Genomic DNA, 17,908 nt, shown 5'->3' with positions numbered 1-17,908 from the left:
CCAGGGCCGGTGCTCTATCCACTGCGCCATCTAGCTGCTGCCCCCCCCAACTAATTTTTAATCCTTTTTTCAAGACCCTTTTACTAATTATTATACTCTGGACCTTGGGTAAATTGCTTAATCTTTCAGTTTTGTCGTCTAGTTTTGTGATCATTTGGGGTTTTCTTGGCAGATACTGGAGTAGTTTGCCATTTCCTTTCCTGGCTCATTTTATGGATGAGGAAACAGGCAAACAGGGTTGAGTTGCTCCAGGTGTCTGAGGCTGGTTTTGAACTTTGGTCTTCTTGAGTCCCTAATCTCCCAGTGCCCTAGGTAACTCCATACAACTAACTATACACTGCAAAGAACTGACTAAACAGGACCCATCTGTATCAGTAGATGGGAGTGTCCTTATCTGGGAATTTGCTATTCTAATGAAATCACAAGTTCTCTCCTAGCCAGTTACATTGATCCCCCCCCCCCCCAGCATGCTTTTAAATGTTATTTCTTTTAATGGCATTCATTTTACTATTACCTTGTCTAAATTTATGATTACTACCCCTGCTTTTGGCTTATGTGTAGTGTAAAAAAATCCCGCCATAACCCCTTATTTTGAATGCTACTCTTTTGTTTCAAGTGTATTTCTTGTAAACGTTGTTGAATTATGCTTTCTAATCTATTGTGCTATGCTCTTTGCTTTTATGTATGAGTTCATGCCATTCATGTTCTTGGTAATGTTCATTGTATATATTTCCTCCATTTTCTCATCTAATACTTTCCCCCAAACCCCCTTTTTTACAAAGGTAATGAGAATGTACTGTTTCATTCTACTTCCTCTATTGTTCCCCTCATCCAGACCCCGATTAGATTTTCTTTTTTTTTAGTGAGGCAATTGGGGTTGTGACTTGCCCAGGGTCACACAGCTAGTAAGTGTTAAGTGTCTGAGGTACTCAGGTACTCCTGAATCCAGGACCAGTGCTCTATCCACTGCGCCACCTAGCTGCCCCCCCCATTAGATTTTTACAATTTTTGAGGGTATAGTGTTATCCTTATACACTACTTATACATCCTGTGTATACTAAACCCCACACTCCTTTTTCTCTATACCTGTTTCCTTGTTTTACAACCACATTCTTGGTTTGTGTTCAATTCTGCTCTATCCAGTTCAGATTAAAATTGATTTATGTGATACTGGCTTCTTTCACCCAGATTTGTATAGCATTTTTTTTCTTGTAAACTCCAATTGTTAGTAAATTCTAAAACTCCTTCCTCTAATTCCTAGTATGATCCTTTTTCCTTTAATATGTCAAAACAACTTCTAGACCCAGTTGTCATATTTCACTGACTTGAAAATGTTGTGTGGTGATGCCCCCCCCCCCCATTAAAATGGAAAAATGCTGTTTGTAGTCCTTTTGGATTGCTCCAATTTGAGTAATTATCTGCTTAGGTTTCTCTTGACTCCCGTATTTGCATTTTAAAGATTGATAAGCTCAGCCCATTTTTAAAAATCAGGAATACTTGCAAATCCTCTATTTCATTAAGATCCATGTCTCCACTTTATCTTTTGTTTTCTGCCTTTTGGATTACATTCAAACTCATCCTTTAAACTGGTAGCTGCCCAACTGTCATGTGATCCTGACTGTGGTACCTTGGTATTTGAATTCCTTCTTTAGGTTACTTGGCAGTATTTTTTCCTTAGTCTGAAGGTTCTGAATTGTCTCACCTTCTTGGGACATTCCATTTTAGGGTATCTTTATGGAGGTGACAGATTTTCATTTTACCCTCTGGTTCTGACTTGATTCATTTTATCCAGGTTCTTTTCAGGTAGTGATTCTTAGATCACAGGTGCTGGCAAAATGCTAGTAGGTTCCAAGTTCATCTAAACTTTGGGACAATTCATATCAACTTGTTGCAAATTCTGATGTGGGGAGTGTTTTATGCTTGGGTGGCTCCCTTCTGATGGGGCCTAGAGCTCCAGGGGTGCTTATCTTCTCATGGAACTCATTACTGAATTAGTCTGACATTAGGAGAGGAGAGAGAGTGTGTACTTCACTGCCCTAGGGGTTCCTGGTGAGTAATATGAGGCTTTATGGAGCTGGAAGCAAATCCTATTATTCAAATGATACACCTTACATTTAATGCACATGTACCTAAGAATCTGTTTCCTGGAAATAGAAATTTTTTCTAAAAACCCCATGAAGCAGAGGTTGCACTAGTTTACCAACAAATACAACCTCTCTAGTTAAGAAACACTAATCAACATCAAGTTTATGAAAAACACTTTTAATTCCTGCTTGGAAATGTGGGCAGAATCCTTTTCAGGCTCTTGACCCTTTACTTCTACCTCCAGAAAGCAGGCATATCAAATCTTATTTGAACTTTATAAATAGTCCTTTTCAATAGTAACATCCCCACCTACCAGAACTATAGAATGTTACTTTTAATGACAAATTGTGTATAAAAGTATTAGGTGCCATTTTAAAAAGAATTATATAGCACATTGATTTGCACATAAATGTACATTTGTTTGTTGTTGAATGTCATTTCTGTAACATTATTTGCAGGATCTAGCCATTTTGCTTAGTGAACAAATATGCATACATCTATTAGGCAGTTTTGTTCTTTAATGTTGTATGTTCTTAATAATGTCATTTTCTAAGTATATCAGTGGCTTTTATTATAAAAGTATTCCTTGACTTTTAGTGCTTTTGCAAAATTTTACATGCCATAAAATGTTACTTTAGAACCTTAGCTAAGAAAAGTGATTTATATGTCATGTATCAATGTAGACACTACTCCCCAAATAACTTGTTGAAAAACAAGACTTTCTACTAATATCACTAACAGATTCAGTTTGGTAATTCAAAGTCTGAGCTGTCTTATCCTGTGATAATCAGAACCAAATTATTAGCCTGAGTACCCACCATGCTTGCTTATATATATTTTTATTCACATTTGCACAATAAAGTGTTGATGTACTTAAGTTCATTACTTCTCTCCCATGGGCATTTCTAAATAACACCCCTAATCATGAATAATTAAAAAAAACTTTTAAAGAACTTTGTGAATAGGTGTCACTTTTAAAACCAGCAAAACAAGTTTTGTAGGTATTAAATTTAGCATACAATGGAGCACAACACAACCTACTGAATTTGATTCAATAGATGAAAACACGGACAAAGGCTCTAATCATTATAACATCAAAAGGGATTAAAAAAAGGAGACAACCTCACCAATGGCATATTCAACCATCATGGAGATCACAAAATCCAAAGCAAAGGATAGTTAGTTCCTCCAGATGCTCTTTTTTGTGAATTACATCATGTAGATTTCACCCCCCCCCCCCCCAATTGCACAGCCTTCTAGATGAGATACATAATAGCTCATAAGTTCATCCTAAAAAGGAAGACAGGCACATTCATGTATTACTGGAGAAACTAAGTTGTACAACTCTTAAGAATTTGTTTAGAATCATACCAACTGACCAAATTGAACAAAATTTTTTAACCCAATAGTTTTACTATGCGGACTTAAAAAGCACATACCAAAATATTCATAGCAGCACTCTGTGATAGCATTAAAAACTGGAAAAAAGTTAAAGCTATAAACAGTGCATGAACTAATGGATTCTTGTGCAGTTAGAAATGAAGAGCAGTATGATATAGTAAATACAGCTGGCTTCATAGCCTCTGACATATACTTTATGACCTAGGGCAAGTTTAACCAATCCAGGGGTTGGTGAATTTGTTTTTATTTTGACAAAGATTTAAAGCCTTTACGAATTGTCAAAAGGATCCATCTCACAACAAAGTTTAAGAATCTTTGTTCTAATTAGATATGACTTACAGCAAAGGTGCTGCCCTGCATTGGTAGAGAGAGTTTCTTCACCAGGCAGTACCCTTTACCAATAGATTTAGTGCCTTTCCCCTTAAGAAATGTGGAAAGAAATAAGTCTAACTTATAGAGAGCAAAACCAAGTGGATATCCAATTTCTGTGAGTACATTAATGACAGCTCTAAAAGGATATCAAACTACTTGGTGGGGGAAAAAAGATACCTGATAAGAATAAAACACTGAAGTCTCTCACAGATGAAGTGGGAGACTACTAGGGACAATATTGTAAACACCCCAATTTTTCTTTCTAGTTTTTGCCTTTTTTTTTATCCCATGGGTAAGGTTTAATCTAGCATGGGAAGTATTTTAAAACAAAATGGCTGTAGTAGCCTGGGCCCATATAGGAAAAATTTAGTGAATGAGCATATAGACTGGCATCATGATACCTTGAAGTGTTCCAATCACCACATATAGCCAAAGAACTATGACCAGATGTACTAAACTCCATTTCTGAGGTTTTCCAGAGATTTACTACAGCTACAACCTAGAAATTGACAGCTTTAACAAGGCATTAAATAATTTTCTATTTAAATAGTTATAATACAATCTTAAAATTACATTCATTATCATGAAGTGATTTGTCTTACAAAAAAGCTTTAAAGTATATTTAAGATGTAGCATATAAACATTACACTACAACAACTTCTTTTTGGTTGAAGTTAAAACACACAGGTCACTAGAAAACAAATTCTGACAAATGCCTTTTCTGCTGCCTACCCAAAGAAGGTGGGCAGCTTTCAGTACCTGTGGTTCTGAATGACCAAAACCACCCCCTTAATACCAAATTCTCAGGGCAAAGGCATTGCATACATAGGATTTTCTTTCTTTAGGCTCTTTAATGTTTCCATCACAGAAGAAACTCAGGACAAACCCATGCCCTTTTCTGTACTCTGTTTCCCCAAGTCCTGGTCCCTACTAATTGTCAACTCATATGTTCAAACTCAAATGCTTATGCCTACCCCTAGCTCTTCTTTCTTTAATGAAATCATACAATTCTGCTGGAAATTATCCCTAGATATTAAAAGGAAATGGAAGTGGAATGAGCTTATTTTAAGATAGCAAACATTTAAAAAGGCAACTAGTTTTCCTGAAATTCTACCTAGTTCATTTTGGTTGACAAATGTTCTATTCCTTTACTTCCATTTGACAGAAAAAAAGAGAAAGGTTTATACACAGGCACACCCACAAAACTGTTTTGAAATAGTTTGACAATCTGCTTGGAGATATATACATATGTATTGTTTCTGTAATTACACAGACCAATTTAAAAGCTACATTTTTCTGTCCATCATACAACTGCTTCTGTCCCAGTTTCCAAACTTTTTTTTGACTCATCACAAAACTGACCACTTTCAATAATACATCAATAATTTTGAGTCAATAAAGGAAAAATAAATGTAAACCAAGTTTATTTTGCTTTTAAGTAGTGTTCTTAAAGCACTACAGCATGGTAAACAATGTAAATTAGTATAAGTCATCTCAAAAGCCAGGTTTTTTTTTTTAATGAGTTGTTAAAAAGATGCAACCTATTCTAACAGGATAAATATTTTTAACCATTTCACTTCGAGTTAATGAAGGCTCACAAATGAGCAACACTCCTCATTGAGGAAAACAAAAAGCTGTTGTCGACAAAGCGACAGCACACACACACAAACAAAAAAGAACGGTGTAAAAATAACTGACTGTGTTCCCATACTCTTTGAAGTTGCTTTACAATGGGATGATATGCACATGATCTTGCTGCAAACTTGCCATACAGACTTGTAATACATGTTGTCTAGCCATCTAATTCAGTCCAAGTGGTGCTACCTTCAAGACAATGCAGCACTATAATAATCCTTTAACAACGCAATTGTTTTACTCATTACCTTTTCTTCTAGACTGAAATATAGGCTAGAAAGAAAATTCTCCCTAATTAAAAATTGGTATTGTTACAGGAAAAAATTGTATAATTTCCAATAGAATTTACAAGTATATATTTTTTCAAATTCAATTTGCTTTTTCCCCCCATCCCAGCCACAAAATGGGCATGAAGTAATATTGTTTTTGAAAATGCCTTAATTCTCAACTTCATGCAAATCTAAATAAAGATGACCAAAACAAAAGCTTAAACATTGGAAGGATATTTCACAGAAAATTTCTTATACAAAAAACACATAAGAAAAAGGGCCACTAGGTGACATTTTAATTTACAAATTGGCATCATTTTGGTCAACAAATATCCAAATGCTGTTTTCTTCTACCACAACAAAGCAGCTGTACAGAAAAAAACAACAGCATAACTTGTTTTGATTTTTAATCGCACATTTCTTCAGGAATTTCATGTGGATTAAGGATGCCAGGGACAGACATCTGAAGTTTATGTTTCTCTTCCTGAGCCTGTCGAAGGGCTGTTTCTCTTTCTTCTAAAAACAGGTCAGATGTATCTTCACCTGCAAATTCCTGTAAAAAGGGTCATTTAAATGCTTATTATTTATGTATCAAAGCCCACCTAGAGATAGTAACTATTACATGAGATGAGGAACTGAAAGCACATTATATTAAAGTAACTAGATTCCTAGATTTAGAGGTATTGACATTTAACTCACTTTTCATTCAGTGAAATAGGTTATAGGGTGCCCCAAAATCTTAAGTGCAGTTTTAAGCTACTAAACATGAAACATTTAGCAATAAAACCTTAAAATGTATGTATGTATGCTTGCATGTATATATATATATATATCCCATATAAGTCTTACCTAACGTTATAAAAATGTAAGATTATAAACTGTATTTGGCATAGATGCTCATTCTCTTTATAAGCAAGATGTATTCTTGTAGGATTGAAAAGAATTTAGATGTGGAAGGGAAAGATTATTCAATTCTTAATTCAACCTCTTCCTTTTATAGGAGAAGGCCAAGGCCCCAGAAAACTTAAGCAATTTCCCAGGGTCACATTTAGACAGTGCTTGGTATTAGTAAATGGAAAAACTAGTTTTCAAAAATCTGGATACTCCAAGAGCTATTGTTTTTGTATCACATCATACTGTTAACACAAGCACAAATTACACAACAATTAGGTAAATTATTTCACTTGATCTTCTCAACAATTCTGAGGTAGGTGCTATTATTATCATCCTTCTTTTATAGATGAAGAAACAGGGGCAGCTAAGTGGCGCAGTGGATAGAGCACCCGCCCTGGATTCAGAAGGAACTGAGTTCAAATCCGACCTCAGACACTTGACGCTTACTAGCTGTGTGACCCTGGGCAAGTCACTTAACCCTAATTGTCTTGCTAAAAAAAAAAAACCCAAAACAACAAAAAACAAAGAAACAGAGTTAAAATGAGATTTGCCTAATGTCTGTGGCAGGATTCAAACCCAATTCTCCTTGGCTTTAAGTTCAATACCATCCACTGTGCTACCCAGTATACTGCTGTTTTAACTCTAAAATTCTTTTCTAAAGTGCTGCTCTTACAGGTCAAATGGGAGCCAATATAAAATTGTACCCTGTATTAAAAAGAATCAGTAGAGGGGGCAGCTAGATGGCGCAGTGGTTAAAGCGCTGGCCCTGGATTCAGGAGTACCTGAGTTCAAATCCAGCCTCAGATACTTAACACTTACTAGCTGTGTGACCCTGGGCAAGTCACTTAACCCCCATTGCCCCGCAAAAAAAAAAAAAAAAAGAAAGAAAAAGAAAAAAGAATCAGTAGAGCTGTGGTGTCAAATTCAAATAGATTTGAGAGCCATGAAACCGTATGTATGTATGTATGTATGTATGTATGTATGTATGTATGTATGTATGTATGTATGTATGGTATGTATAGTATGTGTGTACATAACCCAACCCACCACTGGAAGAAGCAGCACATTAACAGACACAAATTAGCATTATTTATCCTTTGCCTTCTTTTAAATGACATTCATTTTGACTATGGTGGTTCAAAGAATACACTAGTGTTATACAATTAAACACTATATACGTCATAGTGTTCCCCTATGATTTTTCCATGAGTTTGAACAGTTCAATTTAAGGCTCATGTGCACATTAAAAAAAAAAACAGAAAAATTAACTTATTAAGCTGTATATTTGTCATTTATGAATGCCAGAGAAAGCATTATGAGATCAATCAAAATCTCAATGGATAATCAAACACAACCTTTTAATGTAAAATATAGCTCAGCACAGCTTGTGGCCAATTGTAACACAAGGAACTCGTTATAATATAAAGTATTATAAAAAAACAGGAATTCCGTATGTATTATGTACAAAATTTTTCAAAGTGACTTTCTTGAGGTTAACCGGAGTTGGGGCAGTGAAATAAAGGTGGGGATATATGAAAGGGAATATAAGAGAAATGAGAAAATCAAACACCTTATATCTCTTTTCTATGGCACCCTAAGTATATGAGGACTCCCTCATTACAATAGTACCACTACTGCTTTTTAAATTTTTTTAACCCTCCTGTAAAAGCTTGGAACTGAATAAAAATCTTCCCAATAGATCCAAGGATATGAACCCTATTTCTATCCTTTAAATTCCCTTTCTATTTCAGTACAATTCTATGTGATCCCTTCGTGTAATTTGCCCAAATAGGATTGAAACTCTGATTAATAAATAGGATCCAAATGGAAAAAGATCTGACATGTAATGTTACTTTGTAGATATTAATTTTCTGATTTTCTATTAAAACTAAAATGATCCGGGGGCAGCTAGGTGAAGTGGATAGAGCACCAGCCCTGGATTCAGGAGAACCTGAGTTCAAATCCGGCCTCAGACACTTGACACTTACTAGCTGTGTGACCCTGGGCAAGTCACTTAATAACCCCCATTGTCTCACCAAAAAAACAAAAACAAAAACCCTAAAATGATCCTTTGAGGTACAACATGCTATCTGTATCTTGCTATTCTCCACAGCAATGAAGTGGGTATTAAAAGAAAACCTGAATAACATACCTTTATCTGTACCAGGAAATCCCTAAGATGTTCCTTGAAAGCAGGGATATCCTGATTTAAACTGAAGAGTCCTGTGACAAACAGTTTCACCTGCGCACTAAAAAGTAAAAACAATGATGAAATCTCAACATTTCTATAAATTTTTTTCAAAAGGCAAATTTTAAAGACTATGACTTACTCCTGCAGGTGAGGGAAAGCAGATTTGAGAAGATTAGCCACATAGTCCTGAATAAACATTTGGTTGTTAACTGGATTTCCAGGATTTAATGGTGTACTTATTTTTCCTTCTTCTACTAAATTAAACATGTATGCAAGAATTGAAGCATGCATCGTTAAACCTGTGGATAATATGAAAAACCATCAATATTTTTATATGCTACAACCAAAGATGATTATCTTCTTCAGAATTCAAAACTTCACCATTTCATGTTCTTACCAGCAGTATGTGAGGTGTCTGTTACAACCGAAAAGATGTGCTGAAGGATATCACAGAAATAGGTCTGATAGAAACTCTGAGCAGCAGCTTCTTCTTGTGCAACATTTTGCAAGAGTGTAAATAGTATTTGTAGGCCTGAAGTATATAGAACAAAAATTTTTTTATCAGTCTATTAATATTATTGAAGATACTCAATATTGATAAAACAAAATTATCTTAAAACTTGTGGAAAGTACACTTCTAATGAAGGGTTAAACTAGAACATATTCAATAAATACTGTTTTCCCATTAATCCTTTTATTAAAGCAAGAAAAGCAAAATAATAAAATTGGATAATTTAAGATGATTTCATTGCAGTCATTATATGCTCTTTCCACTATAAAATTCTGCAAATAAAATTTGCTTTTTGAACCATTCCAACCTCAAATGCATTATTTAATTTGTTAATTAAATTAAATGAGATTTATACATTTATATACATTTATACATGGCATGTTACTATCCTACTATGTTATAAATCCTACAAGGGGAGAAATTTTACTTTATTTAATACATAATTATCTGTGGACTCAGACACTTTTTGGGGGGTGGGGGTGGGGGTGGGGGTGGGGAATGAGGGTTAAGCGACTTGCCAGGATCATACAGCTCTAAGTGTCTGAAACCGGATTTAAACTCAGGTCCTCCTGAATCCAGGGCCAGCACTTTATCCACTGTACCACCTAGCTGCCCCCCCCCCCCGACATTTTGTACTGGTACTCAAGAAATGTGAAAAAAGTTCAGAAGGAAGCAAAGAAAACCATAGCAGTATTAAATGATGTGGGATTTATTGAGTTGTGAAAAGGAATATATAGAACTGGAGGTGGGGGGTGGGGTGGGGGGGCTGGCGGGGTCATGAAGAATTTTTGGTTGGGGGCAGCTAGGTGGTACAGTGGATGGAGCACCAGCCCTGGATTCAGAAGGACCTGAGTTCAAATCCGGCCTCAGATACTTAACATTTACTAGCTTAACCCCAATTGCCTCACCAAAAATTCAAGTTAACAGTATCAGCATACTCTACTCATACATTTTGAAATCAAATTTGCAGAGTAAAGTTAAGATACAGATTCCAGTTAATATTGTAGTTTATAAGTAATAAATACATCAGGAAAACAATTTTGGCAAATATATAATATCTTGCAGAGGTGAGAGACAAGGACTTGATTTTCAATATTCTTTACCTGTATCTGCAACATTCCTCATAGTATGCTTGAAAGCCCAGATAATGGAATCCAAAACTAACTTGAATTGTGCAGGTGGAATTGCCAGGAATGCTGGGAAACAATGAGAATTTACAGCCTGAAGCAGTAAGAAAAAGTTTGTTCTGTGTTCAGGATATTCTTCAAAGTCCTACAAATGGAGGGCAGAAAAGAAAAGAAAAAAAAAGGTTAAGTTTATATGCCACCCTCCCCCTTTTTATTACCTAGAGGTTGCAAAGAGCCAAAGAACTGTGAGGATAACTGCTATTTGCTATTTGACCTTGGGGAAATCACTCACTTCTGAATACTACAGACTTGTGTTACCTACTTCAAAAGGCAGTCATGGAGCTCAAGAAGAAATGGAAAAGCACCATAAAAATTAAGCTTTTACTGAGGTGTTTATTACCTTTACACAGTTTTTATATACAAACAGTTCTGGGCTCAACTTTTTCAAGGATAAACACTAAGGTGTAACTGAAAAGCTGCTGTAATTTGTTAATCAACAAGCATGTGCCAGGAGTTATGCTTTGTGCAAAAGACTTAAGTATTTCAAGTGCTGAAACACCATACACAAACCTGTTAACTCCTAGGAACATGACATCATACATACGATTAAATCTTAAGTAGATCTCAATTTAGTTGTGAAAGTATGCCATTTTGAATTATGAATCAACAAGTGCATTTTATTAATGAAAATAGTGGCTAAAAATCTTCTGGTTTTTTTTGGGGGGTGGTGGTGGTGGGGTGTGTTAATCAAACACATTACATTTATATGAGTTATGTTTCTTAGTTAAGTAAGGATATGAAAATGGTTAAGGGCATACGACTTGTCAGACATTTGCAGTCACACTGTGATCTCCAAAGGATCCTTGGCAGACAATAGTTTAGAGAATACAAAGCATATAGTAAAGGCAGCAACAAAACTAAAACACCTGCATTCTCCTATACTATTATCTTGTCATACTTCTTTGGGAAGAAGATAAAGCAATTATGACAAGGAATTCTTCGATATAATCTATGCCTAATCTATTTTAAGAATACGACCTTTTATATAATGTAGGTATTAAGTATCCTATGAATATTACTCTCATTATAACTAGTTACTTAAACATTATGCTATCAACATTCACGAAATTATGAGAAAGAACAATCACAAGTATTAGGTTTTAGCTCACACTGAGCAGAGTGAAAAGCTGACAATGACAATAGAAATTGTCAATAATAGAAGATTTGTGGAAAGACAGGGTCAATGATACACATGGTTGGCTGTTGACTTGAAGAGTAGTAAATTGGCTAAAACAGTTGAGTTATGCTCCAAATCTGGCAACTTTAGGAACATGGAGAAAAGAGAAGCAAAATAAGCAAAAATACATGGCGTGAATTATTTTCTGAGACTTGCACAAAACCAGATTTAGAGCTAAAAAGGACTACAGAAGTCCTAGCCCAAAGCTTCTCTAAGTATAAGTTCCAAGGAGATTATTAAGAAACACCAGTATTCATACCCCAATGATTCATAATAGTCCTTTTAGTAACAAAAAAAGGGGAAACTAAGTGGGTGCTTGCTGACTGGGGGTCAGACCAAACAAATTTATAGTATAAAAATATAATGGAGTATTTGTTATGTATATGTGACTGAAATATTATGCTATTAAGAATTATCAGATGAGGTTTCAGAATGACTACAACCATATAAAGGATAAATACTAAAAAATTAGAGTTCGGGGGCAGCTAGGTGGTGCAGTGGATAAAGCATCAGCCCTGGATTCAGGAGGCCCTGAGTTCAAATCCAACCTCAGACACTTGACACTAGCTGTGTGACTCTGGGCAAGTCACTTAACCCTCAGTAACCCACAAAAACAAAAAAATGAGATTTCAAGTTAAGGCAATGATTAACTTTCCCAAAGAATGATGAATTGGTATACCTCCTCTTTACTCTATAGGAAGATTAAAAAATGGGGCACACATTTTCAGGTGTTTGTTTCACTTTGTTACAAGAGGTTTTATTGAGACACACCTGAGAAATAAAAACAATGAAGAGATACTGAGTATTAAAAACAAACATTGGTGGGGCAGCTAGGTGGTGCAGTGGATAGAGTACTGGCCCTGGAGTCAGGAGGACCTGAGTTCAAATCTGGCCTCAGACACTTGACACTAGCTGTGTGACCTTGGGCACAAACACAAAACAGAACAAAAATTGGGAACTACATGGAAGCACTGATTTAAATGAGTAAAGATTAATGTGATTATGCCAATAAAAGTGTTGTCTGCAGAATTATGCAAGCAATTTATGCCACTGCTAGAATTATGGCCATTAGATTTTTTTTTTAATTAGGGTTCCTTGTTAACAATTTATAGGGTTATTATGCCTATACAAGTTATCGCCAACATCAAGATGCAAAAAAAGTAGCATACCTTGTTTATCATATTTAATGTGCATTCAAAAACAGCATCGAATATCTGAGGTATTTCAGCCGTTATGTGCCCCCCCAATTTGTTGACAATGATGGCCATTGTGCTAAGTACTTCTGGTTCTCTAGCAGCTGGAACATTTCTCTGGTAATCAATTAGAACTGCATCCAACAAAGGAGGAACAAAATTTTCTGCCACCTGTTAAGAGACAAGAAAATATATTAAAAAACAAAACAATTTTATTTATAGTTCCAAATTTGATCCCCCCTTGCAATTATGTAAAACATTACTATATTAGTCATTTTGTACAAGAAAATTCGAATAAAAGAAAAAAATTTTAAGTGAGCGAAAAATGGCATGCGTCAGTCTGTGTTCAATATTAGTTCTTCCTTTGGAGGTGGAGACTATGTTTCATTATTAGTCCTTTGGGATTGTCTTGCTGAGAATAGTTAAGTCATTCACAGTTCTTCCTCAAACAATATTGCTGCTTCTGTGCACAATGTTTTCTTGGTTCTGCTCACTTCACTATATCACTTCACACAAGTCTTTCTAGGCCTTTCTGAAATCATCCTGCTTGTCATTTCTTATAGCACAATAATATTCCATCACCACCATGAAAATCAAATGTTTAAATCAACATTAGATCACCATTTACTATATGACAGTAGATTATATCATCCCCCCCATGGGGGGGGGGGGTAATGAGGGTTAAGTGACTTGTCCAGGGTTACACAGCTAGTATGTGAAATCAGGTCCTCCTGAATCCAGGGCCAGTGTTTTATCCACTGTGCCACCTAGATGCCCTTAGATTATATAATCTTAACAGAAAACAGTTAAATCTAATGGAAAAAACTTAGAACTTTTACTGGTTCAACTATACTTAATTCTTCCTTGATATTTTCAGTTCAATATACTTCTAAAAGTTTCAAAAGCTTTAACCTATCTCCATATAAAGTATATAGATCAATATTTAAAAAAATTTTAATAAAAATTTCCCAAATTGCCCAATAGTTCCATATTGACAATTTTCAATCCTTAAAAAACAGTATGGGGGGGCGGCTAGGTGGCACAGTGGATAAAGCACCGGCCCTGGACTCAGGAGTTCCTGAGTTCAAATCCGGCCTCAGACACTTGACACTTACTAGCTGTGTGACCTTGGGCAAGTCACTTAACCCCAATTGCCCTGCAAAAAAACCAAAAAACAAAACCAAAAAACCAGTATGGGGGCAGCTAGGTGATGCAGTGAATAGAACACTGGCCCTGGAGACAGGAGTTCAAATCTGGCCTCAGACACTTGACACTTATTAGCTGTGTGACACTGGGCAAGTCACTTAACCCCAATTGCCTCACCAAAAACAAAACCAAAAAAACCAAACAGTATGAACACAGCACAGAACCTAGAAATCACCTATTAATACAAATGTAAATGGGATGAAATCTTACTTTCTCAATCCCAGTTTTGCCACCTGAAATCTCAAAAATCTCTTCCTTAAACTAGCCTTTGAAATATTTAAAGATAGCATATTTCTTGTAGTCATCTCTTTTTCTACCTAATCTAAGGTCCACTTTAACTATCACCTCCTGGGATGTGGGTTCTAAAACTCCTGTTTGTCTTCTCTCTCAAAGCATTTCTCATCCTGCTTTTGTAGGGAAATGAAGTTTAAGTGGTTTATAAACAACTGTTTCTACAGGAAAATTCTCTTCATCAACATCTTTCTTCCTCTAAATATACTGAAAAAAAATGAACCAATTTGCTTCTTGCAGTGTAAAACACTGAATATTCTTTTGGTTTCATAACTAATTTATTAGAAAATTGTTCATCTTTAATAACATTTTCCCTTACTTAATAGTTTCCCTTCAAATTTTAGTTGTACTGATCCTTTATATATACCTTGGTTGATAAAGAAATCTTCCATGCTTCAAATCAAATACAAAATTTTAAAGTTCCACCTCACATTCAAATTAGGAAAAGAAAAAAGAACCTTTGTTAGGGGATGTGGGAGGACACTAATAATGTAAAGAAAATAATTTTTGAAAAACTAAATAAATAATTCCCATAAATGCAACAACCAACCAGAATGCCAGAGGGACATGGATTAATGTTTGCTTCTCACCTTTTGAGAGGTGTAAAATCACACCCCCACACAATTACAGACATAGTCAATATACGGGTATTTTTCCTATGCTAAAAAAGGAGGGTTTTAAAATTCATTCCAAATATTTAGGAAAAGTTCGGTTCTATAATGTGATGGGGTCTTGTGATTCTTTTATAAACATTTCTAAAGCTTCTTTTGTTATTTTACATATCCTTCCAAAGGAGAACAAAATATCCAAAAGAAAAATAAGTATTTCCTACTTACCATCTGTGGATCATTAGACCGGCTCACCCAACCAGATATTAATTTTAAAGTTTCCCTTTTTACTGTTCGCATGCTTCTAATCAAGGGTTGTTTTGTAACCATTTCACCTACAAAAATAAACAAAAACACCCACAGATATAATAAAATTCTCTAAATTAAAAAAAAAATTGTTATATCTAAAAAACCCCCCAAAACAACTAATTAGAATATAGCCTCATGATGTTTAAGGCTAGAAAGTCCTAGTTACTGAGGTTCAATAATTGCTAATATTGAACTTAAAAAAAAAATTATTCACCCATGGCTATATTTCCAAAGTATATCTGCAACTAAACTCTGACCAAGAATTTAAAGGAAACTTTTTGACAGCTATCGAAAACTGCAATGAAGAAGCAGCTGTTTCACTCAGACTGAGTTCTTATAAAGGAATCAGAATGGGAAAGGAGACAATATCTTTTTTCAGATGATAACGATATTATTAGAAAAGCCTAGAGTGAAATTAAACTAAAAACCGAATTTAAACAATAATTTTAAGCAAAGTAGTAGGATATAAAACAAACCCACATAAATCACCCTTTCTATATATTATCAATACGACTCTGGCAAGAGAATAAGACACCTCATTTAAAATAAATCTCACACAATATAAATACCTGCCAACACAAATTGAGGAACTACACGAACATAATACTCTTTATACAAATAAAGTCAAATTTTAAAATTGGAGCATTTTAATTGTTTATGGGTGGGCAGAGCCAAAATAAAATAACAATTTTCCCAAAACCAATCTACTTATTCAATGTCAACCCAATTAAATTTCAAATTATTTTGGTGAAGGTAGGAAAAAATCCCATTCATTTGGAAGAACAAAAGGTCAAGAATATCAAAGAAATTAATGTAAATGTAAAGGAAGGAGGTTTAGCAGTACCAAATCTTAAACTATATTATAAAGTATTAATTGTCAAAACTATCTGGTGCTAGCTAAGAAATAGAAAAATGGATCAGTGAAACAAATTAAATGTTTATAGTAACCTTGTGTTTGACAAATGTCAAGATTTAAGCTTGTGGGATAAGAACTTGGTAAAAAATTGTTGGAAAAACTGGAAAGCAGTCTGGCAGAAATTAGGTAGAGGTAAATAGCTTACACCATTTACCAAAATAAGGTAAAAATGGATACATGACCTTTAGAAGAACATAGAACATATTACTTAAAAGACATAGATGGAACAATTTATGAATAAACAAGTGATGGAAAACATTGTGGAATATAGAACGAATAATCGACTATTGAAAGTTTTTGTAGAAATGAAACTAAAATAGTCAAGATTAAAAGGAAAGCAGAGGGGCAGCTATGTGGCGCAGTGGATAGAGCACCAGCCCTGGAGTCAGGAGTACCTGAGTTCAAATCCGGCCTCAGACACTTAACACTTACTAGCTGTGTGACCCTGGGCAAGTCACTTAACCCCAAATTGCCTCACTTAAAAAAAAAGGAAAGCAGAAAATTGGGTGGAAAATAGTTTTAGACAACTTTTGGGATAAAGGACTCATTTCTCAAATATATAAAATTTTGTCAACTTTATAAGAATGAGTCATTCTCCAACTAATAAGTGATCAAAAGACATAAATTAGTTTTTTGAAGGAAAAAAAAAACTAGTCATGAAAAATGCTCAGGTAACTGTTGAGAGAAATGCAAATTAAAACAACTTTGAGTATCTTCTCATACCTATCAGATTAGCTAAAATGACATGAAAAATCACAAATATTGGAGGGATCTGAAAAAATTGGGACACTAATACATTGTTGCAACTGTGAACTGATCCAACCATTTGAGAGCAATATGAAATTATGTCCAAAGAGTTATAAAAATGATACCCTTTGACCCAGCAATAGCACTATTAGGTCTGTTTCCCACAGTGATTAGGGAAAAAGGAAAAGAACCCTTATGTTCTAAAATATTTAGAGCAGCTCTCTTTGTGGCGGCAAAGAACTGGAAATCATGGGGACGCCCAATCCAATTAATTGGGGAAACGGCTAAATAATTTGTGGTGTATGATTGTGATAGAATATTGCTGTGATATAAGAAACGATGATTAGGGTGATTTCAGAAAGAACTGCATGAAATAATGAAGAGCAAAATGAACAGAGCTAAGAAAACATTCTAAACTGTAACAGCAATATTGTTCTAGGAACTTAGTCCTTTTGAGTATTAATTATAAATACTCAAATCAACTACAAAGGACCTGAGTTAGATGCTATCCACCTCCAGAGAACGCATAGTATGGTTTTATACTTATTTATCCCTATACAGGTTTACAAATTTATGTTCAATATACTTTTGAGTTTTAACTTTAGAGAATGAATGCCTTTGGTACACTCCTATGCTAGATGAAATACACCATATATTTAATTCTAGGAGCTATACAATAAATAAACATTAAATTGATGAGACTGAAAAGTCTTCCTCCATCAGCTGGCCTCTTATGAAGATAAACCAGATGTCAGGAAGGTCCAGTCCTCATTGATCCAGAGCCAGACACCTAGAACATGAACCAGTAATTCTAAAAGCCCCTCTATTTCACACTTTTGCTGTGCCTATATGTTTCCAGGGCACTTGGATATTAGAAATGTGTATTTTTCAGCTGTGTCTTTTACTCTGACTGGGA

At 35.0% G+C, this 17,908-nt stretch overlaps 1 protein-coding gene across 2 annotated transcripts in view; it reads right to left on the bottom strand.

The window, feature by feature from the left end:
- Positions 1-2,908: 2,908 nt before the first annotated feature.
- XPO1 (exportin 1) overlaps positions 2,909-17,908 on the bottom strand; it is a 57,009-nt gene continuing 42,009 nt past the window's right edge. For both annotated transcript variants that reach the window (XM_043988708.1, XM_043988710.1), the window contains exons 19-25: positions 15,249-15,355; positions 12,892-13,086; positions 10,462-10,630; positions 9,245-9,379; positions 8,987-9,146; positions 8,809-8,905; positions 2,909-6,315 (exon numbers count right to left, since the gene is read on the bottom strand). In XM_043988708.1, coding sequence (XP_043844643.1) covers positions 6,169-6,315; positions 8,809-8,905; positions 8,987-9,146; positions 9,245-9,379; positions 10,462-10,630; positions 12,892-13,086; positions 15,249-15,355 — 1,010 coding nt within the window. In that variant the 3' untranslated portion in view covers positions 2,909-6,168. The remainder of the gene's footprint in view (positions 6,316-8,808; positions 8,906-8,986; positions 9,147-9,244; positions 9,380-10,461; positions 10,631-12,891; positions 13,087-15,248; positions 15,356-17,908) is intronic.

The sequence above is a fragment of the Dromiciops gliroides genome, chromosome 2 (genome assembly GCF_019393635.1).
Source record: "Dromiciops gliroides isolate mDroGli1 chromosome 2, mDroGli1.pri, whole genome shotgun sequence".
NCBI classification, from domain to species: domain Eukaryota; kingdom Metazoa; phylum Chordata; class Mammalia; order Microbiotheria; family Microbiotheriidae; genus Dromiciops; species Dromiciops gliroides.
Note: the sequence above shows the minus strand (reverse complement) of the source record. Positions and strands in the feature narration are given on the sequence as shown.